Below are 22,218 nucleotides of genomic sequence, written 5' to 3'. Positions count from 1 at the left end.
ATATGTCACGCTTCAGATTGTGACCTAGTTCAGAAAAGCCAAACCCACTTCATTTGGATGAATGGGCACTGAAGTGTTGGATGGGCTCTCCAGCTGAGCTTGAAAATATTTCTATTTAGAAATAAATGTTTAGCTTTCATTGTCTCTCAACTAGCAAAAAGCAAAGGCATGGTCCTACTTAAGAAGAGTGAACAAACCCCACTTACCATCAGCCTCAAGGAGAGCATTTCACAGGTCCTGCCAGTCATCGCCCAATTTTTTTAAGCAACAAAGATTAGCAGTGAAATTGAGGGTAGGTTGTAGTCTAGCCTTCCAAATACATAAAAGACTAGATGTAGTACTCCTGTGGACTCGTGGCTGTTCCAGTTATGGTAAGATTTAATTAATGCTTAAATTAATTAGCCTAGGAAAATCTTTCCTCTTCTAGTACTTGCTTTGAGCCCTTCATTTTCACAGCATCGTTTGCAGATTACACAAAAACCCAGTGTGTTCTTTGCCTTGTGTTGCAAGCTGCCTTTGCTGCCTCCTGCTCAACCCTGTGCTCTTTCTGTAAACTCCCCAGGTGGCTCTTTCAGTGAGGAAACGGAACAGAAGTTCGATCACTTCAGCGGACTCACAAATAACAAGGTGTCCACCCGATAGAACGGCATCGCCTCCCACCCCACTATTTAAAGAACCGAGGTTTCCTGCTTCGGTGATTTCCCTAACCACTGCACAAAAAAGAAAATCAAGCAAACAATCAAACTCTAAATTTAGCAAGGTAAATTATTTTCTAAAGATGCCTTTCCTCCCAGTTTAGGTGCTCAGACCACCATGTGTCTTAACTCCAGTCCCTACTACTGAGGTAGTTAGGAGCAGTCTTTTAAACTCTACTTGGCTCCATATCTTCACCATTCCAAGCTTCTCCACAACGATTTCTCCCTCCACTTTGCAGCACCATCTTTATTCACAGATGTAGGTCCAGGCTACAGCAAGCACAATTTGCCTTTACCATTCACTTTCTTCAAGGCATTAATCTTGGTATCTTTAAGCTCTTTGACTCAAGCTTGAACGCACCATTGAAGCAAACGCCTCCATTTGTGACGCTGCTTCTTGAACACAGCTAATCCTCAGTACTGCCACATCATTACTGCATTTTAGCAAAGAAACACAGGAAAGGAAAAAAAAATTGGAGCAGCTTTTTCTGGGCAGAACAGTATAAAGTGTAATTTAATACTGAAGTGAAACTCTTGTATTCAACAATCAACTCCCAATACAATCTCTTAAGCGGAGCAGCTAATGCAGAACTATTTTCTACAAGTGCATCAGGGCTCCATGAAGCTACACCTCCCTTGTAACAGCTAGAAGACTTTGCAGATCTCCTGGTGATGAGTCCACTGGACTGTGAATTTCCATTACACAGTAAGCTATGCACCCAATAGATTCTACGTACATCTAAATATTACCTGCTAATTCTGGATATTCACTCTGTCTTTTCTTTAAAGGATAAATTTAGTTAAGGCATTGTATCATCACTGTACCTTACAGAGGTAACTTCATGGCTTTCATCATCAGGGATCTGGACCTGTGCTGTCAGACCCACCTGTGTAAGTTGTTCTTTAAAAGGATTTTTACACTTGGTAAATTCATAATGGTGCTACGTGTGTTCCTCTGTTTGTTTGAGGACACACATTGCTACACATTTTCAGACACAGCTACTTGAATAAAAGTGTTTTACCCAGAAAAAATGTTTTATATGCCATTTATGTATTTCTACTCCATGAAAGTTTAGGGCCTTGTTCACAATTCCTGGTACTGAAGTTTCTTCTCCCTCTGTGTTTGTACAGAAGACTTCTATGAGCAGCAGAAGTTAACTGAATACTTACAGCTGACCATTTCAATCCACAGGGGGAATTTAAACTGGCTGCATCTAACTTGTGCTCTCCATAACCTACCTCACAGGGATGTTGTGAGGCTTAAATAATGCAGAAGTCTTTTGCTAATGCCTGGTCAGAGTATTTCTGTCACTTATCCAGTGGCCCAGAGGGTAGCATCTAGCAAAGGTTTTTAGCCTACTGTAAGCTGGAAAACTCCATTTTGTTCTCAAGATGCCAGACTGTGCAGTAAAAGCAGAGTCTGAGATGAGTTGGATGCTCTGTTGCTGCTGCCACAACGAAGTGTCTTGCAGCATCTCTTAACACCAGGCTCTGGGCAAATCACAACCGGCAAGTTCTGGTTTTCTTTTCCTAATCAGTGTATGACAACTTTCCTTGCTAACGGTGCAACAAAGCAAGTCAGGCTCTTTAAACACTACGTAAATAAGGAAAAACCCTGAAACTCACTTGCATTCAATGCTTGCCACCTTTGTGGGATATTTTAACAATAACATTACAGCAAAGTAAACATTAAACAGATTTTTTTTGACTCCTGCAGGTGCTCTGCTCTTGCTTACAGCTGAATTTTGGCCAAGAAGATACAATTCCCTTACTCTAATGCATCTTTGTAAAATTATAGAACAGGCTTTTCTGTAAGCAGCCTTACTTTCTGCAAGTGTCCCAGTGAATAACAGACACTTTGAAATGGAGTAGGGCAAGATGCTCTCCATAATGAAGAGCTAACAGCAACCCTCACAGGGCTTGGCTCTTGAGCTCAAGATCTCATTAATAGTAAACTTTTTCCCTTCCCAATTTCAGAAAGAAAAGATGGTGCTAATCCATAAGAGAACATCCCTGTGCAACTCACTGTTCTGCATGCAGTTTAATATCACAGCCATGCTCATCTATACAACTTTTGTTAGCCGAGATGGTTTATTCCTCCTGGTCCAAGCTTTCCGGTAGGAGCATTTCGGTGCCCAAGACGCCCTGCTGCTTGTGCTTCAAACCCAAAGCCCGGGTCACCAGCCTCTTCGCCACCGCAGTGTCAGTCTGGGGTCTTTCTTTTGCAAGGTGAAGGAGCTCTAGGTAAAAATGAGTGAAAATCATTAAGTTAGTGCTTGTTCAGGAGCAGTCTTTTGGCTAAACCCAAGGACTGGCAGACAGAAGGGCTGATTTCTATTTTCTTAGTTCCTTTACAGAATTAGCCCAGGAGCATGAGCAAGTCCTTCTACCCCTATCCAGTAAATTGCCTTTTCTTTTAGAAAGATGTGCCTCCAGAGTTGTACTTAAGATTTTTCAATGACAGTTCAAAAGCTATTTGGCTATGATTAAGCTCTAGGCCTCTTCTGCAGTGGAAGAGAGAATTGTTCCCCAGTTGCTTTCAGGAACAGCTTCCTAACTGTTCTGGCAAAATTCAGCAAGTCACATCTCTGAGAACAAAATGAAGGCGCACAGTCCAACCAATTTATTCATGCACAGTCAAGTTTGAACTCAATTTAGACTAATCAAAACCAGCGGTCTAAATCTTTAGAAAGCAGCAAGGAAAAACAAGATCTGCATTTTTTTTAAGAAGCTAAACCTATCAGACACTTTGGAAAAGCCCTTTGGCCAGTAACCTCCATTTTCTGGTAGACACGTGGCTTGCTACAGTTTCACCTTACAAGAACTGAATACACCAAAACTCTACCAAGTCCACAGAAGTCTGGATTTGGCAATTACCTAATCATTTATCAGCAACCTTTTGCAAATTTATTATCCAGTTAGCAATGGGGGCTTTGCTTGCTTTTTCAGAAGTTTTATTAATAAAGGCAGCCCATCAGCAGCTTAAAGAAAAAGGGGCAGACTCAAAGCATCTGCAGCTTGGGAAATAAAACTGCCACTCTTTCTTGACAAAGCTCAGAGGGAAAAAAAAAAAAAGAAAAAAAAAAAGAGACACTGTCAGCTAATTAAGATCCAAATTTGTATTTGGAAAAAAAAATTGCTACTTAAACTGAATACAGAGTTTATATATAATGTTCCCCAGAAGGAGTTTATAACCTGATTCAGAAGTGTGCCAATAGGCTAGAGCAACAAGAATCAGGAAGCATGAATGAAAATACACAAAGGGGGCAGTGCAAAACTAAATCCAATTCTTTGACATTTCATTTAAATCTAGCAGTCTTAAAAACTCAGGAACTTCTAACTGTGACAGTGTCCCTTTAAAGCAGTAATATTGATATTTGTTTCAACTGCAATGTACGGTAGAAATAACAGTATAGTTGTACATCAGCAAAGTCTCTACTGCTACAAGATTCATGGCATTTCTTTACTGTGGCAAGTATAACTGATTACAGTATGATTTTAAAAGGCAATAAAAGAAATAGAACAATGTTAATGGCTAAGCTTAACAATTTTTTCCTTCACCTGATACTGAATAAAATTATGCCAACCACAAAATGTAACTGCTATGGGTTTCGTCTCATCTGTTACCTTTAACCGCGCAGAGTAATAGGGCAGAGAAACTTACTGGCATTTGCCATGCTTTGTCTTCCTGCAATCACTGCTACAGCTACACCCGTCTGCTGAACAATACAACTCTTCACTTAAAACTTTACACAAGACAAGCAAGTAACAGAAGACAGACTAAGCCTGAATTTCAGCAAACCACTTAGCTGAAGAGAAAACAAAAAGCAACAGGATTTGATGCTTTTTTGATCCAGCCCTTGTATAGCAGGAGAGAGTGACTGAAAACTTAAGCATAGGTAACAGCTGTAGTTATCTCTCCTGTAAGTAAAATATAACATAGTCTCGTTCTGCAAATTTGTTTTTGTCATCACATTCACCTATGCCAACCACTCCTGCCTGCTGCTAATGGGCAGAAACCAGCATTACTGACACAGTAAGTTTTAACATAACTATGATACAGGTTGGCTGAAAATACTGTAAAAAAAAAAAATGCATCTGCAGGCTTTTACTAAAGACTCTACACAACAGCTCACTGTCCTGCAATGTCAATAAAGCTATAAAAACAAACAAACAAAAGAAATACTGGTCCTTAATATATATTTCCCCATTTAACCTGTCATCATGACCACTCAGGATACAGAAGTCTGGTAAACCAAGAAATAATACTACTAATAATCTAAAAAAAAAAAGATTGTCTTACTTGGTCGCTGAAGTGCCTTGATTTTAGACTGCTTTGTTGCATGGATCAATGGTCGGATCTTTAAAGAAGGATAACGTCGCCCCAGGGCTTGAGATGCTTCAAAAGAACAAAGATTGCTGAAATTAGCAGACTGAATATTGGTGGCTTTAATCATAAAAATCAGTACATGGTATAACACCACCGAATAATTTGAGCTTCAGCAGCTGATGCGTTATCATCTTGGGACTCATACCAAAACAGCTAAGCTCATTCTGGTCGCCTCAGGCTTACTTATATCACACATTCCTTGCACAGGAAGAGTCCCAAGAAAATATAAACACATTTTAAAAAGACACCTCTGTCATTATTACACTAAATCCCAAGAAAAGAGCCTAAGCTTTTGGATGACATACGCTGCTGGATGGAAACTTTTCTTGGGATGGCTCTGACCTGAGCTTGGGGTGTTTGCCCTGAGCAGATCAGTTTGCCAGGAGGCTTGGTGTCCGGACCTCTGTGCAGCTGCACATGTAAGGGCCCCAGGAGGTCACGAGCACTCGTTATTGTACGCTTGCAGGAATTTTTGCCAGGTTCCAAGAGAAAAAAACCTGAACTGGCAAAACAGATTAATTTCTGGAAACGCAGCGTGAGTCGCTCCCTATACAAAAGGTGCCCTGGTTATTATCCAAGCCAATTAAAAACCTGCTATTCTTGCAAAGCAGAGTTTCCACACGCCACCACAGTAATTCCAGCTTCTCAAGCCTTAAAAGCCTTTCAAGTTTGAAGCACGCAGGAAGAAAGATGTGATGAACCATGACTACCTTTGGCAACAGCTTAGCCCGAGCGCAAGACTCAGCAGACGCACATTGCACACCACCGCGTCAGTACAGGGTCACCGTGCAAGAGCAGAGAAACCCCAGCAGCTCTGCAGGTCCCTGAATCGCAGCCACGGATCGAGTCACGCTACCTGTAGACAGGCTGGAGAAGATTCCCAAGGCGTGCGTATCATCCACCCACTGGATTTTGAAGCCACTCTCGCTGAAATGAAAAGACGATAGAATAATATTCATCAATAAGAAAGAAAAAAACCCCCACACAATAAAACCCATCAGCCACCTCGGAGTTATCAAGAGTACTTAATATTTTTATGTAGACAGCTGGTGCTTTTCAAAGCATTATACCCATTTTACATGAGGGGAAAGAGAAGGAAAGGAAGGCACAGAAGAACAGTAGATGTGCCCCTTTCAAGGCCACAACGTGCAATTCCCCCAGCAGCTGTCCCCAAGAACTCTCCTTCTTCTCTAAAGGAACCCTTGGCCAAAATCAACCAATTTCAGGGGCTCTCTTGTAACACAGAAATATTGTTTGTCATTTATGTAGTGCTCTATAAACACAACCCAATTGCTCAGACATCTACAATAAAAAGCAAGTGATTTATAAAAGTGGTCTACAAAGCTTAGAGTGAAGAAACCAATGTGAAAAAATCTAATAAAGTGTCAGTGGAAAATGTGAGTTTGGGAGCAGGGAGTTCCAAGATTTTCTTGCAACACAGAAAATACAATCCACTGCTCAGATTAGATCTGTCAATTTTCAGCTCAGTTTCACTGTCACAGCAAGTGGAAAAAAAAGATACATTAGAGGAAACTCACACAACAGACAATAAGAAAGCTTATTTAAAATGTAAATCAAGTTTTTTAATTTAAGGGATCCGAAGAGGTGAAGTGTTCACATCTAATCCACCAGGTATGTCAAAAGAGGAGGAGGAGGAGGAGGATGGTGGGAGGAAAACAAGGAAAACAAGACACCATATCTGCGCACTCTGGCAGAAGTGAGACTGATTCAGAGCTGCACCAGCACCGTTTATCACTAATGAAGGGCTGAACTTTGCTCTGGTCCTGCTACTAATCCAATGTCGTTCCCTTCAGCACAGGGCTCTGTTCCCCATTATTTACATAATAAATCTTATCTCCAACAGCAGGATTGAGCCCTTTTTCTTGCAAAGACTTATGTAAGCATGTAATTTCACTCAGGCACTGGAATGCAATAACAAAGCAGCTCCTAGAAAGTACCTAAAGACTCTCACTGAGGCCAGAGCAGTAGGAATAAGCCCGCACGTAGATAACTGTGTGTATGACAGAGCCCTGAAGAACCGGTTGTGTTTTAAATCATGCATAAACAGCAGGAAAATGTCCTTTCAGGCACAGAAAGCGTGTAAGACATAAGGGCATAAAGGTGAAACTAAAATTTAAATTTAATCAGGTTCTGTTGTGCATTCAAGTCTGAATACTGCTCCTTTCATGCCCACAATGTGCTCAGGCTCTCGGAGAGGTACTCACTGGAAATCCGAGAACACTTCTAACAGGTGCTCCGTTTTCAGCGATGGGGAGAAGTCATAGATTTCAGTTACGTGGCCAAAATCCCCCTCGCTGAGCTGTGCATCTCCGTAGTTGGAATAATCAAAGCTGATCTTCTCAATGCTGATGTCCTTCACGGTTAAATAACCCACAATCTGAGAATATTTTAAAAAACCATAATAATTAAAAATAATCAGACAAGGTGTTACTTCGAAGAGCAATCCTCCAGGGCCCCACCTCGGTCCCTGCAAACCACTTCTGCGGTCACACGCCTGCCAACAGGTTCAGCAGCCACCTGGGGCAGCCCCGGCACAGGGACTCTCCTCCCACGGACTAATGCCTTCCCCTCGGGCTGACTCCTGAGCCGACCTCTTTTCCCCAAAGTTGCTCCCCACAACAATACCCGTGGCAATACACTACCTCTGCGAAGAGCTCTGCAGTACAGTCGTCCTCGAGGCTGCCCTGTCCGCAGACGGCCGCGCTCTCCTCTTTATCGCCTGCGGACAAATGCAGCTCACGACACAGCGCATCGGCCAAGCCCAAACACTCCTTGTCCTCCTCTTCTGCCACGGGCACCTTCCCGCTGCGGTTCTGCACGGGACCATCCTCCCAGCGCTCATTCTGGTTCTCAGGACCTGATGGGTCAGCACCACAGACCGGCTCAGTTGCGGCCAGAGGCTCGTTTTGGGCTTCTAGAGGGTTCTGGCATTGGGTATGCTCCACCTGGGCAGCGTTGGGGCACTCTTGATCTTGGCTTTCCAGTTCGGAGAAACTCTCGCCTCCCTCCACCACGCCGGCATTCACAAAGTCCTTGCCCTGTTCTTCAGGCGGTGACACGTTTCCACCGCTCTCCAGGCTCTTGGCAGCAGCGCAGCTCTTTCCTTGGTTTTCCAGCACCAGCGACGCTGCACTCGACTCTGCTACAGCCGGGTCCATACAGCAATTATTGCCGCAACTTTCTGATAGGGAGGAGTTTTCACCGCACTCCAATACACCGGCATCCCGGCTGTTTTGGTCTTCAGCTTGCAGTTGGCACAGGATTTTGCTGTCTTCTGGTATAATAGCGTTGTCGCAGCTCAAATCTTGCTCTTCTGCTTCAGATGGGCTTTTATTGTGTACAGAAGTAAGGGAATCTGAACAGTCTTTATCCTGACTTTCCTGCCCAGAGAAATCATTACTATTCTCTAACGATGGGACATCCATACAACATGGAGGACATTCGCTGTTTGCGTCATCGTTATTTTTTCCTGAAACACACTCTTCGCCAGACTCCTGTTGCTTGCCAAGGGCCAAGGAGACACCACCTGGGCTGCCTTCAGACTTGCCCAGTTCCTCCTGGGCATCCCCAACTGAAGCTTTAGGGCAGATCTCTTCTTCCCGTGCCATATTGCCACCCGACTCGGTGCCAGCTGCCACCGGGCTCTCCTGCTCCCCCCATTCTGCCTTCTTGCGCATCGCCTTGGGGATGTACAGCGCTTTATCTGGCTTCTTCCTGGGTGGCCTTTTTATCCTGCCAGACCCCACGCAAGCTCGAGAGTTGTCTCCGTGCATCTCCCCGCCGTGCCGCAGCCTGCCGCCTCGGCCCCCCCGGCCCCACGGCTGCGGAGGTCGGTGCGGTCTCGGGGGGTTGCTGCTGGGTTTTTGGTCGCCAGTCTCGCTGGGCAGCCTGGGACCAAAAGAACGGCAGGATGTGAGCGGGGAGCAGAGGAACCCAAGTAACATGATGTTTGCAAAAGATAGAGGAGGAAAAGCACCAAATCCACATAGAAATCAGCAGATCGGGCAGGGGGGAGCCTCTGCTTCCTTAACAACTGGAAGGTGCTATCAATAACAGACACCCTCCTCTTTGCAGAGAAGCAGCACACAAACTCTGTACTTGTAAGCTTGAACAAAAAACCCATGGCCGTAGAAAGAGAAGCACTATTACATCCACTGCACTGTACCTTACGGCCGAGTGACAGATGACCGTCCTCCTCCTCCATCCTTCTCCCACAGAAAAGCTGCTCAACAAATCCACGTTGTCCACGGTCCGATGGATCAGGTACCTGAGGCGACTGGACAGGGGGGGGAACAGGAGCACTCTGAAAAGAGATGGGTTGAGGGCATCAATTTGCAGGAAGGAAAAAGACGGGGACGTAGCAAGAATTTAACAACCTCTCTACCCCAAGTCATTCCCATTGTAGGGTTTAATCCAAGCCCAAAAGCCAAGCAGGACTTTCTGGTATTAAAGGGCCAAAATCCCTTCTCCATCCTAGGTGTCTAGACAGACGTGCTCTCTTTGCATGTAGCACTGGGAGCACGGGGCAGCTGGGGCTGCCTGGTCCCGGGGCCTTTGGCTGGGACTCTCATTCCTGCCTGTATCCGTTCTGGGAATGGCTGGAAAGTACCAGCACAAGGCTGTTACTCGTCCCCTTCCTCCCAGTCTGAGTGCGCTCCAGAAACCAGCAACTCAAAGAATATGAACGGATGAATAACCACCACATTCAATTCCATTGCATTTAGACACATTTTTACAATTCCGGTTTCGCTTCTGAGCATTTTACAATTGCATGGGTACTTTCTCTGCCAAACGTTTTTTAAAAAGCAATGAAACAAATATTTAAGGTCATTACAAGCTGGCAGGAAGTTGAACTAAGCCATCCCACCCCTGCTCCTGTCTGACACCCTCTTTCTGGCCATCTTGAGGTTTTCAAAGGTCACCGGATCAGGGACTAGGTCCAGTTAGATCCAGCCCGGCCAAAGAAAAACAATGCAGCAATCCAAGGTGACAGTTTGCTGCCATGGAGGAGGATCTGGCATACAGGAAGCCCTCGGCAGAGAGAGGAAATGAAAGTTTGATTACAAAACTATTCATTATAACTCGTCAGGCTGACTAGTGAGCAAGGCCAGACTGTGGCTGGTGCAAAAGCTACCAGCGTCAAAAAAAACCCCGCTTGAAGGAGCATGAATAGAGAAGGGCACACGGCAGAAACCCCAAGCCAATCCTTGGCCTGCAGGGATGCTCTGAGCCAGCCTGGAGCTCCGCAGCCAGCCAGACCTTGCAGCCAGGCTCCAAATGCTGCTGCGCAAACCCAGCCGGCGTTTTCACTCCGCCGAACTGATGCAAAACACGAGACAAGAGTCACAACGTGCCATTGCTCCTAGAGCGGCACGTGCCATCGCCCAGGGACCGCACGCGGGGAGCGGGTCACCCCGTGCAAAGACCACCCGGCCGCTCGCCGCCGTGGCTGGGCACTTACCTGTGGTGCTGCCCTTGCAGCATGAAGTGCTCCAGCTCTTCGGCAATCCTGCCCACGAACTCATCCTCGTTGGGCGAGAGGAAAACGCCATCCATGCAGCGCAGCGCCAGGGTGGCAGCGGACAGGAGGCCTGCGAAGGGACAGGGACACACGGAGAGCTGGCTGCAAGCTCCCCTGCCCCCCGTGGGTGCCCAGCACCCCCTGCAAACCCGACCCCCCCTCTGCGCAGCTGCATGCGCCCCGCTGCAGCCCTGACCCCTGCCCCTGTGCACCCCTAGCACCCCGTAGGGCTCTCTGCCCCCCTCGACACCCTTGTGATCCCCCTTCCCCAGCACCGTGCTGCTTTTTGCACCATGATACCCCCTTCCCTGTGCGCCCCCCCCAGCGCTGCTCTGTGCACCCTACCGCACCCCATCCCTTTCCCTGTGCACCCCCAGCACCCTGCACGGCTCCCTGCCCCCCTCGACACCCCTCTGATCCCCCTTCCCCACGCACCCCCAGCACCGTGCTGCTTTTTGCACCGTGTTACCCCCTTCCTTGTGCTCCTCCCCCCCCCAGCGCTGCTCTGCGCACCCTGCCGCACCCCACCCCTTTCCCTGTGCACCCCCCAGCACCCTTTACGGCTCCCTGCCCACCTCGACACCCCTGTGCAGCCGCTTCTGCTGCTCTTTACACCGTTACCCCCCTCCCCGTCGCACCCCCGGCAACACGTGCTGCCCTTTGCACACCCCCCCCCCAAATCCCCGTTCCCCCCCATCCCCCTGCGCGCCCCGTTCCCCACCCCCACCCCCATCCCTCCCCAGCACCCCGGGCGGCTCCGTGCACCCCCCCGACCCCGGCTCCGTGTCCGTGTCCCCCCCCCCGTGTCCGTGTCCCGTGTGTTCCCCCCCCTCACCGCCAGGCCCCGGCGAGCGGCAGTTCCCGGCGCGGCGCCTGCGCCCGGTCGCGGCTCCTCCCACTGGGAAGCCACTCCCCCTCCCCGCTGGAAAGCCCCGCCCCTGGAGCCCCGCCCCTCCCCTGGAGCCCCGCCCCGCCGCGGGGCCGCGCTGCCGCTCGTACACGGGGAAAAGTGTTTTTCCCACGCAAGGAGCTCTGGCCCACGCGTGTTCAGGGATGCGCTGGGAATGGGGGCAGCTCGCACCACCAACATTTCCCCCCCCCCTCACCAGGACCTTGCCAGAGGCCGGGCAGGGGCGGCGGGAGGGGGTGAGGGTCTGGTTTGTGGGGGACAGGGGTACATCCACCCGTGGCGTGGCCCTGAAACACCAAATCCTGAAAAAAAAAAAAAAAAAAAAATTAAACCAAACCTCTTTTTTGTTGATGCTGGACTCACCCCGGTCCAAATCCTGAAAAAAAACCAAACAAAAAAAACCCCACCAAAACAAAACAAAGAACAAACCAAAAAAACACCCCAAAGACCAACCAAACAAAAAAAAACACCCCAAAGACCAACCAAACAACCAAAAAAACACACCCCAAAGACCAACCAAACAACCAAAAAAACACACCCCAAAGACCAACCAACCAACCAAAAAAACCCAAAGAACAAACAAAAAAAAACCCCCTTTTTGTTGATGCTAGATTCACCCCGGTCCAAATCCTGAAAAAAAACCAACCCAAAAATACAAACAAAAAAAAACAAACCAAAAAAAAACCAACCCCTTTTTGTTGATGCCAGACTCACCCTGGTCAAAATCCTGAAAAAAAAAACCAAAAAAAAAACCAACCAAAAACCCCAAACCCCCAAACAAACAAAAAACCCAAACCCCAAAAAACAAACCCCTTTTTGTCTATGCCAGACTCACCCCAGTCCACGGAGGTGGCAGCTCACAGCAGCAGGTACCACCTAGAAAAGCTTTGAAGCTGGGACATCCTTTACTCCCTCATTATCCTTAGCGCAATTTCCCCAGAAAGAAATACTAACGCTTTTCCATAATCGCACAGGTTCCTCCACTCCAGCCAGAGTTTTTCACCGTCTTGCCTTCCTCCTTAGGGAGACCATGGCACAAAGCAGCTAAAGCAGTCAGAAGTAGCCTCTGATGCTGAGAGCCTAAGTTTCCGGAAGACTAATGGGAGATTTGTGCCTGTTTCAGGAGTGCCAGGTGAAGCCAATGAGACTTACAGGTGCTCAACATTTCTAAGCATTCTCCTAGTTACCCATTCCCTCCTTGATAAGTTAATGCATAAATCCTGGGGAGGGCGGGAGGGAGCAATTTGCCCCAGGTGAGAGTTTCTGGAAGAGTAAGGGTCTCAAGAATTGGAAACATCGCACAGAACAGAAACAAGGACAGCATCACACCGACTGACTGCCTTCGCCGGGTGTAATCCATCCCAGAGTTCAGCGAAAGCGTCCCCATTTGGTCACTACGTGGCTCTGAGCTGCTCCCAGCTGAGAAGTCGCTGCCATTCAGCGTGGGAGCGAGGTCAACGAAAAGGAACCACACTGTTTGTTAGCGATATGCTCGAAGGTAACTCATTACCCTCCTTATTTCTCTTGTAGGAGCAGAAAAGAACTGTGTCTGCGCTCCTTTACATGCTCCACACACTGTGAGAGACACACAGACAAGTCCGAGGCAGCACGGCTGGTACATCAGAGCCATCCCCACACTGGCACCAGGAGAGATTCTGGCCTTGTTCTTCCAAAATCCTCCTCGGCAGGGTTAATCTCTCCTGCGTCTCCCCGCTTAGCTGGCTGATTGCTCAAAATTACCATATAGATTGAGAAAGCCAGGCCTGTGATTTCTCAAAAGCTTCTGCCAGACTCCTCCAAGCATCTGGAGACCCTCATTCAGTCTTGACCCCTGTCTGGAGCTGCTTTCCTTGGAGACCAACCCTGGCCTCTGCCTGATGAGAAGAGCAGCTGATGTTTCCAATTTGGAAGCAAAGTCAGGCAAGACAGCAACATACACCAGCCATCCCTTTCCCCTCCCCTGCACTATTTCCCCCTTTCTCTGCTAAATCCATTCCTCCTAAACTTGAAAAAAAATCTCTTCAAGGGCAACAGCCGTTCCCTGCCCCACACTGTCCACCCAGATATGCTCCCACAACCCAACCGGGAAAGGAGCAGTGGGCATGACTCCGCATCCGTCTGCTGCGGCAACTGCACCAACCACCCGCACACAGTTAATTCCCAGAGTCTTCCTGTCTGCCCCAGGCCGACATAATAAAATGTGCATCGATTTCGTGATCGCACAGACTACGACAGTGCCTTTTTCCCAGCCTTGCAGCATCCTTTCCAACCTACATGGATACAAGCAGGGAGGCACTTTTTCCAGCCTAGGTTTGAGACACGAAAGCCCTGCTCTCATTTTTCCCTTAGAGCCAGGCTGAGATGACTAGCCCTGAATGCAGGACTAGCAGCACAGCCTTCCAGAACAGGAGCTACCTCCACTGCAAACCAGAGTCAGGGCACGTGGTGCCACTGTCCTTTGTCTGCAAACCACAGCAGGGCTGGCAGCGAAGCCCCCCCTTAGGCTGCTGCTGGCATTTAGAGATGAACCACAGACCTTTCTCTCCACGGCAGACTTTCCAGCAGCGTTTTTGGGCAGTCTGCTGTGTCTCACTGTAACAGTACTAAATATCTCTGGGGTGCTTGCTGTTCAATCATCGCAGCAGGAACTAAACAGGGAAAAAAAGAAAAGAGGAAAAACCCTGCAGAGCTCGAAGGAGCCTAGAGCCCATGGCCAGAGCTTGAGACCAACAGTCCCCTGGGAAGACGGGACCATGCTTGCTGCAGCTTCAGACAAACAGGATTTTTGTCTGTGCAGGGCTGGGGAATGGAGGGGGAGCTACAAGAGTGGGCAAAGCACAGCAGTGCCTGGTGAGGCACTTAGACCTGTCCGTAGCATGGGCCAGGGGCAGCTCAGAGCCCCCGTGCCAGGGCAGCCACCTCTGTCCCCAGCCGGGTGCCGTTCAGGTCCTCCTTCCCCAAACACACGCTTCCTCAGGTTGGGAGCCGAGTCCTGGCCAGCCCCAACAGCTCACGTCCAAGTTGCAGCACCAGTCCCATCAGCCTGCCCCTTGTCTGAGCTCTCAGGATGGGCTGCCAGCTGCTGCTCCGTCTCTCTCAGGAGCAGCCTCCAATTTCCATTTAAATTGAGATTTTAATGCTCCTTTTCCCTTAGTCCCTGTGTATCCAGGGTTAGCAAGTGGCCTTGGACACTTGAGTTGTGCCTGATAGGTCCCAGATACCTCTCCCTAGTTAATGATCTCTCTCTTCATGTAACCAGGCACCTAATGAGATAATGTTGGGGCCCCGGTACCTCCACAGCAGCTGCCACAGCAGCAGAGGGACACTAGAGCATTAAAGATGCCAGTTTGTTACCTTATTCTGCAATCCAGCTCACACCAAATTGGATTTGAACTCCTATTTACTCATTTTATTCTTATCTAGACTGCTCAGTGCTGACAGCTGTGCTCACCCCGACAGCCCCAAAAAAACACCCATCTTCACAACCTGTCTGCAGGGTAAGCCAACGCTGCTGCCCCCAGTTCACCCACAGCAAAACCAGAGCTCCAGAAAGTGAACTGGTTTACCTGGGATTACAGGGCAGGAACAGACCTAGCAACAGCACGCACGAGTCCCGACTCATAGTCCCTGCTCCAGGATCAGCCCGAGGTAGGAATTAATTTCACTCACCTCTGAAATACAGGCACTGTACAACTTTAGGATGGGAGGAGGAGGATGCATCCCAGTGGAACTGCAGAGGAGACCTGTGCAGGAAACCCATAGCAGGAAAAAATGAAACCCATTCTGAAGCCAGCTAAACAAGGTGTAGTTTTGCCAAAGCAAGCCTGAGTTACACTGTTTTGGAGCTGTTTGTCCATTTCCCAGACTGACCACAGAAATGTCTGTAATGTGCAGAGGCCTGTTCTATACCCTGGAATTTTTTGGTTTAGCTCATTGTCAGCACCTCCTCTCTTCTGATGCCGATGCCAGGAAGGTATCAGCCGTCCAGCGACCGGCCAGGCCACAAGCCACAGGTACGAGGTCCAGCCGGAGGGAGCTGGTGCACTGCACTGCTGGTAGAGGAGAGCCCCAGTGCTTTGGAGCTGGGGACTGTTGCAGTGTTCCCCAACACAAGTTAAATGCAGACAATAACTAGACAAAAAGAAAGGATCATATCACCATCTCCATTGTCTTTTGTTTGCAGGTTCACCCTGCAACTCATCACAGATAACAGTGATACATTGAGCTGCTTGCTTTTCTCCAGTCTCTTTACAAACAGTCATGGATTAAGCCTCAGAACTTTGCCACAAGATTGAGTATCAGTAAATTCTTCAAAAACAGGGAGACCAGGACAGTCCTGCTTTGAAAAAAGCTGGGTATTCTGACTCCCTCTCACCACCAAGCCAGGAGTCCCAAAGTAAAGCACAACCATACTACACGTGCTACAACACCCTGCTTTTAGCGTGGGAAATTATTATATGTATTGCAGCAACGTTCAAATGAAATTAGTTGCGTTGGGCCTCCTAGAAACACACCAGATGATCGTGCCCATCTCAGAACAACAACTCCTTCTCTAAGTTAGGCTGTACTGTCCTCCCAGAGCTGAAAAGCCCCGAGACTGTCTCGGTTTTGACAGCTAGCCACCACTGCTACAGGGAGAGATGGTTATACATGAAGTTGAGTCTTACCAGTGCTTCCCTAGAAAAATCCAAGCATCGACCTTGGAGATACGGTAAGCTCCGCTCCCCTCCCACGCTGATTATGCTGTAACTTGACTATAATTGGGCTCTATTTAATAATTACCGTTACTCTGTAATTATCACTTTTTGATTTTTCTTTTTGTTAACATTTGCCGGGGAGGGGGAGAGGCTCTTCTGCTGTGCCAGAGAGGTAAAGATGTCTCAGATTCAAGACAAGGTGGATGTGCCACTTGCTGCTGCAGTGTTTAACCAGGCACCGATCAAAACACCTTTCTAAAGTCACTGTGTCACAGCCGGCAGTGAAATGCTGGGGGCTGTTCACTTGCTGTTTCTACCCCCAGCTAACCAGACACAAGCTCCCATACGCACAGGAGAGGCTAATTAAAGAGTACAGGTGAGCAAGAAGTGCTTCTTAAGAAGCCATTATTATTGAAATGAGACAGCAAGGGAGGCAGTGGGGAAGGATCCTGAATGAAATGGGGGAGGAAGGGAATTAGAGGGAGAACAAAGTAAAAGGGAGAAGAAACAGTCTAGGCAAAGGAGGAGGACCTGACTGATGGATGATGTGGTGGAGGCGCAGAAACCAAAACAGCAATGTTCTTGCTTTAACATCTGATTTTCTCCTCTACCCTCAGAGTCTGAAGGGCTCAGACACCCTCATTCCCAAAGGCTCCAAGCAAATTGTCCAACATCCTGGGGCTAAAACACAGTTTGTGTTCATCCTAGACTGCCCTCAGCTGTGCATATCCCAGCTTACCAGAGCACACCTTTAGCATGCCAAATCCTTCCCCACAACACGCTCCAGACAAGGTGCTACCAAGCACAGCCTTGGGGCTCCAGGAGAGGTGGCTGCATACCTGTCCAGACCTGCAGGATAATTTGCCTGAGCAAGAGAGACAGTCAGAGGTGAGCCTAAAGAGAGTTACCCTAGCAAGACCATCACCTCCCTCCTGCACAGCCCACTAGGAACGTGGGTTTCCCTAGCTAAAGGCTGCTACGCATTGTCCCACTGAGCACAAGGCAGGATTATCTAGTTCTGCCAGCAGCAGTTATCACCAAGCAAGCAGTTGCATTTGGCTCACGTCCATTTAGCAGCCTTGGGCTGATGGCCTTTTGGACACAGGCAGTGGCAAAACCAGCCTCTCTCCCCACAAGCACAGCTGCGTTTTTACTTCACTGACTATGGAGAGGCTCAGCAGACCACACAAGTCTTTGCTTTCTCAGCTGAAGTCACAAGGAAAGTGGAATTTGAGCCCTTGCATTTTCGTCTTTTGCAGAAGGCATTTTTCCATGGGTCAACTAGAGAGCAGCAACAGAGATCTCTACTGCCCACTTGGGCTGGGTCTGAAACTGTGAGTTACAAAAACACGTATCCAAAACCCCTTGAGCCATCTGGAAAATCACTTTGGCTATTCCACACACTTATTAATGCAAACTCCTGCCCAGGCAGAGTGTGCGATATCCACGTTATCCTCAAACTCCTCAGAAAATAGGCAACTGCAATAGTGTCCCTGCTTCCATCTCTCCTCAAGACCATCCCACCACCCTTTTCCCAACCCTGTCTCAATCGAACGCATTGCTGGTGAAAGGTGTAATCTTCTCCAGCGAGACAGCCGTTTCACACTCCACGTGCATGACTGCAGGCAAGGCATCCACAGGGCAGGTGTTGTGAGAGGGCTCAGAGACCTGAGAAACCTTGTCAAAGGACACCTCGTTGTTTTCCGTCTGCAGAGGAGCATGAGGGAGAAGCTGGGGGTAGCTGAGGGTCACCACTTCCTTCTGATACGTGGTGTCATGGTGGTAGGAGACCAGCTCATTGCTGAAGTTCACCGTCTCCACTGCATTGCTGGGGCAAAGGCAGCCACAGCCCAGGATGGTTGCAAAAGCTCTCCGAAAGTCTGCATTGAAGGCATAGATGATAGGATTGAGGGAAGAGTTGGCCCACCCGAACCAGACGAAGATGTTGAAGACAGTCTTGCTGACACAAGGTAGCTCTCCTGGCTCACGAAGGTCGAGATTACAGAAGGGCACCATGCAGTTGAGCACAAAGAAGGGCAGCCAGCAAAAGACAAAGACGCCCATGATGATAGAGAGGGTCTTGAGGACCTTAGTCTCCTTCTTGAAGGAGTTCTTCAGGGAAGCGTCGTGAGGGCAGTCGCTGCTGTGGCAGTTTGGGGCATGTTCCACTGCCCTTTCCAGGGAGGAAATCCTGCGGATCTGCCGCTGGGCAATGCGGAAGATGCGGGTGTACGTTACAATCATGATGGCAACAGGGATGTAGAAGCTAACGAGAGAAGATGAGATGGCATAAGTCCTGTTGAGGCTGGCATCACAGTTCTCCTCCTCCCCGGTGATGTTAAAACCTGGCTCCTGTTGGCTAAGGAGCTCACGATCCTTGTGCCACTTCAGCTGCACAGGGATGAAGGAAATCAAGAGGGACAGTAGCCAAGCCACTCCGATCATGATGAAAGCCACGTGCTGCGTCATCTTCCTCTCATAGCAGAAGGGGTTGGAAATGGCCCAGTAACGGTCCACGCTGATGATGCACAAATTGAGGATAGAGGCTGTGGAGCACATGATATCAAAAGCCACCCAGACATCACAGAAAGCCCCAAAGGGCCAGAACCCGGCCACCTCAGTGGCAGCCTTCCAGGGCATCACCAGCACAGCCACAAAGAGATCAGAAACTGCCAAGGAGATAACGAAGAAATTGGTGATCTTAGAGCGCAAGTGTCTGAACTTGACCACTGCCACGCACACCAGCGTGTTACCCAGGAGCGTGGTGAGGATGAGAAGGAAGAGTAAGGCTGCTGTCACCACCTGGAAGGACAACTTGGAGTTGCCTTCCTCTGCCCAGCTCTTCCTACTACTGGTGTCATTGATCACATCCTGCCCATCTCCTTCCACGGAGGAGTAAAAACCATCCATGGGTTCCCCTTTGTTCCAGTCCCCGGAGAGGTTTCACAGCTGTTCAAGTCCCCATCAGCATCCAAAACCCCTTTTTACTGCTCTGCTGACATCTCGGAAGCACCAACTGCAATCCTCCCAGCTCTCACACTCTGCCAGATGACCCAGCACAAGGAAAAGTGCTTGAAGCTCTCACTCCTTTCCAAGTCTCCAGCTGACAGCGTGGCATTTGTTTTTCTCCCTCTTGCCTCCCACCCTACTTTTCTTTCTTTGCAGCCTGTCGCTCACAGAGAGCTGGCACTCACCTCCGGCACTTGAGCGAGCTGGGAAGGCTTTGCTGCAAGCCTTCCTCCCTCTCCTCTCTCAGCAGCTCTTCATCCGTTGTTGATCTGATGCCTGCTACAGAATCCCAGTCAATCCCTTCTGCACTGGCCAGGCTGGGACTTGCTGCCAGACGCAAGAGGGAATCTGAGTTCTGCTCTTGCAGACGGACCTTCTCTGCTCATAAACCAGGCTGCTCTGCTGTCTGCTCTTCCCTCTGTTGCTAATTGCCTCTGGATTTCACACAGGTGAGATCCTTCTCTGCCTGCACACCAGGTCCCCTACTCACCAGGCTGGTCCTCTGCGAGCCAAGAAGAACATGGCATTGGGAGTCCGCAGCTGACAGGGTAAGTTGCTTGGGAATTAAGTGATAGGATTGAAGGGGTAAAATAACAAACATTCAAGTGCGATTTGAGGGTCTTCAATGCAAATCAGGATAGAAATTCAGTGTGCTTCGTCTCTGAATAAGAGATGCCTAAATTCACTGCACAGGCATTGAGCCACAGCTCAGATATATGACCCTAAGGCAGTTACTCCCCCCTGGCCTGAGCTGCCCAGCTACAAGTGATGCAAAACTGGCATTTACTTTCCACTGCAAAGTTCCTTCAAGTCCACAGAAAAAAAAAAGGAAAAAACCACACACACAAAAAAGCTTGTACAAATCTGAAAGTTTTTTCTTTCTGAAAGTATCAAACAACACAGTTTTCAGACAGTCTTTCTTTCAGTAGGGGTTATGTGTAGAACCAAAGAGGATGCTGAACACAGCTTTGATAAGTTTTTTTATCCTTAATAAACATGAGTACTTTCAGTAAAGTGATACAAGGTAGCTTCTCTTTCAAGTTCACCATTCTTTCTTTAATGCCTAGCTAATTCCACATGATTTCCTAGCTAATTCCACATTAGCAATCAACTGACAGCTGAAAACATTAACCAGAAAATCAGGATGTCTTTCCAGCACAGTACCCAGCCCTGTCAGCAAACATTGGTCACCCCCAAGAGGTCTCCTTGCTATCCTTACCAACTATTCCTCCAAAAGCACAGGAACAGCTCTTCCTTCTCGCCCAAGGGCTGAGTAGAGCCAGACAGCCCCAGCCTGCTGTGCCAAAGGTGGGGACACAGCCTGGTAGTCTGCTGGGACCGAAAGGCAGCAATCACAAGTGTTGTGGTATTGTAGAACTGGGGGCAGCTCTGGAGGAATGAGCAGGGCTATTCCCCCCTAAAACTACTCCTCTTCCTACGCCATAAAGCTCTCACTCCAAACTGACAAGCAAATGGCTCTGCAAGACTCTCCCTTCTTATGTTGAGGAGAAAAACACCACAGTATTAGGAACCACGTCTGACCTACTAAGGCATGGGTTAGCCTTGGAAGCACTTGGAATCCATCACTTTGTAACTAAAGCCACTCTGTAAGCAAAAGGGCTCCTTTGATCAAGAAATGTCAGAAAAATCCTTCAGGAGGCAAGCTTCCTCGAGAGCCAGTTCTGTAAGGACTGCTTAAATGGGCACCTGCTTTTAAGAAAAGCCTTGCTGGTAAACTGGCCAAGGTGGGAAAGAACAGCGAAAGCTTTCCAAATCAAACTGAAAAAACAACCAGGCAGCTCAGCATTAATTCACTCATTACATTTGATAGTTGCTGTAGTGTATCATGATGACCTCTGCCTTTGCCTATCATGTACACCACTTCTGAAGAAAGCAGCAGCCAATCTATACAGTGTGAGCTCAGCTGCACTGAGATTTAATTAACTTGATTCTGTGACTCAGGCTTTGCATAAGCCCAGCTAGAGGAGGAACTGCCCAAGAACAACTTTCAAACAAGAGCACAATTATTCTCTTGAAGATACAGCACCAAGCAGCTTACTCCTAAAGTAAACAGCACGCTTGCTTTGTGACAGGTTAAAGAAACTTGTTGCCAGCATGTCACAGCATTTACTTCTGAAGGCTTTGTTTAATTAAGCCTCATTAGTTCCACCGTCTGCAGCCTGCTCCTGCCAAGTGCCTATGCCAGAAAGAGCAGCTAGATGGCACCAACAGCCGGCTCATGGCTCAGCGCTCCCACCTGGGTCTTTTGTGTCAGGCCAGCTCCCTTCCTCCTTACCAGAATTTCATCAGAGGAAAAGGAGGGCCATCTAGTTGCCCAGACACCACAGGACCCTGGCAATGCACTAACCCGTGCAAGGGTGCATGCAGATGTAGTGTCATCTGTGCCCCAAAGGGCATTTTTCTCATATTCCCTCTACAGGGCACAAATATTTTTGAGATCTAAGCTGCAAGACACAAACAACAGGATGGTTTCGCTGCTCTTCAAGACAGCAGTGATGGCAGGTGACGTGTCATACAGTATTAAATCATGGCAGAGGCTTAGACTGGGAGCTCATGGCACACTTAGGTTGCACGTGCTAAGCCAGGAGGCATTCCAGGAAATCATTCCTCAAGATACAAGGAAGCCTTCCTCCTCCTTAGGAGCTTAAAAACATCCAAGAAAGGATCTCACCCTTGCACACAACTTACACTGAAGCAGACATTCAAAGCTGGGCTGGCGAGGGGAAGATGGGATGGGAAGGGATCCAATACATTACCCAAGTTCTGTGCATCTCAGAAGACACGCAATGAAGGATGGACCGTTAACTCTGCTGTTGTAAGCAAGCAAAGTAGAGTTACTCAAAACAAAATACAGGCAGCTACTCCTGCCTGCTAGATGCAATCTTCTCTACTGAGAAAACTGTTGTGCTGCATTATATTCCTAAACAGTTGCACCATTTCCTCGCATAAGCACC

The 22,218-nt window shown here is 48.3% G+C and overlaps 3 protein-coding genes across 7 annotated transcripts in view; 1 reads left to right on the top strand and 2 right to left on the bottom strand.

Moving 5' to 3' along the window:
- Positions 1 to 4,289, top strand: part of LOXL2 (lysyl oxidase like 2) — a 57,986-nt gene extending 53,697 nt beyond the window's left edge. For all 3 annotated transcript variants that reach the window (XM_075043563.1, XM_075043562.1, XM_075043564.1), the window contains exon 14: positions 563 to 4,289. In XM_075043563.1, the coding sequence (XP_074899664.1) occupies positions 563 to 642 (80 nt within the window). In that variant the 3' untranslated portion in view covers positions 643 to 4,289. The remainder of the gene's footprint in view (positions 1 to 562) is intronic.
- R3HCC1 (R3H domain and coiled-coil containing 1) lies at positions 582 to 15,312 on the bottom strand. 3 transcript variants are annotated; one of them, XM_075043565.1, is made up of 10 exons: positions 15,207 to 15,312; positions 12,373 to 12,413; positions 11,734 to 11,839; positions 10,568 to 10,697; positions 9,272 to 9,409; positions 7,749 to 8,994; positions 7,311 to 7,483; positions 5,942 to 6,012; positions 4,999 to 5,094; positions 582 to 2,935 (listed from the first exon to the last, which is right to left on the bottom strand). In XM_075043565.1, exons 1-10 carry the CDS (start codon positions 15,295 to 15,297, stop codon positions 2,787 to 2,789), a joined length of 2,241 nt encoding a protein of 746 aa, XP_074899666.1. In that variant the 5' UTR covers positions 15,298 to 15,312; the 3' UTR covers positions 582 to 2,786. The 3 variants fall into 3 exon arrangements, with proteins under 3 accessions (XP_074899666.1, XP_074899667.1, XP_074899668.1); XM_075043566.1 differs by having other exon boundaries at positions 11,740 to 11,839; XM_075043567.1 differs by lacking the exon at positions 15,207 to 15,312 and adding an exon at positions 12,492 to 12,744 and having other exon boundaries at positions 583 to 2,935.
- LOC142038277 (D(1) dopamine receptor-like) lies at positions 14,920 to 19,785 on the bottom strand. Its single transcript, XM_075043573.1, has 2 exons — positions 16,974 to 19,785; positions 14,920 to 15,280 (listed from the first exon to the last, which is right to left on the bottom strand). The coding sequence occupies exon 1, from the start codon at positions 19,142 to 19,144 to the stop codon at positions 17,780 to 17,782; it is 1,365 nt and encodes a 454-aa protein (XP_074899674.1). The 5' UTR covers positions 19,145 to 19,785; the 3' UTR covers positions 14,920 to 15,280; positions 16,974 to 17,779.
- Between the last annotated feature and the right edge of the window lie 2,433 nt (positions 19,786 to 22,218).

This window comes from Buteo buteo, chromosome 12 (assembly GCF_964188355.1).
Source record: "Buteo buteo chromosome 12, bButBut1.hap1.1, whole genome shotgun sequence".
Classification (NCBI taxonomy): Eukaryota; Metazoa; Chordata; class Aves; order Accipitriformes; family Accipitridae; genus Buteo; species Buteo buteo.
The sequence above is the reverse complement of the archived record's forward strand: the minus strand, read 5'-3'. Positions and strand labels throughout refer to the sequence as shown.

Bases quoted from the DNA above. Each gene is read 5' to 3' on its own strand.
- R3HCC1 (XM_075043565.1), bottom strand. From the start codon at position 15,297: ATGGGTTTCCTGCACAGGTCTCCTCTGCAGTTCCACTGGGATGCATCC. The intron at 12,414-15,206 runs GTGAGTGAAATT...AAGCTTTTCTAG, and splicing joins ACAGTGCCTGTATTTCAGAG to GTGGTACCTGCTGCTGTGAG. The intron at 5,095-5,941 runs GTAGCGTGACTC...GTTCTTTTGAAG, and splicing joins CTTCTCCAGCCTGTCTACAG to CATCTCAAGCCCTGGGGCGA.
- LOC142038277 (XM_075043573.1), bottom strand. From the start codon at position 19,144: ATGGATGGTTTTTACTCCTCCGTGGAAGGAGATGGGCAGGATGTGATC.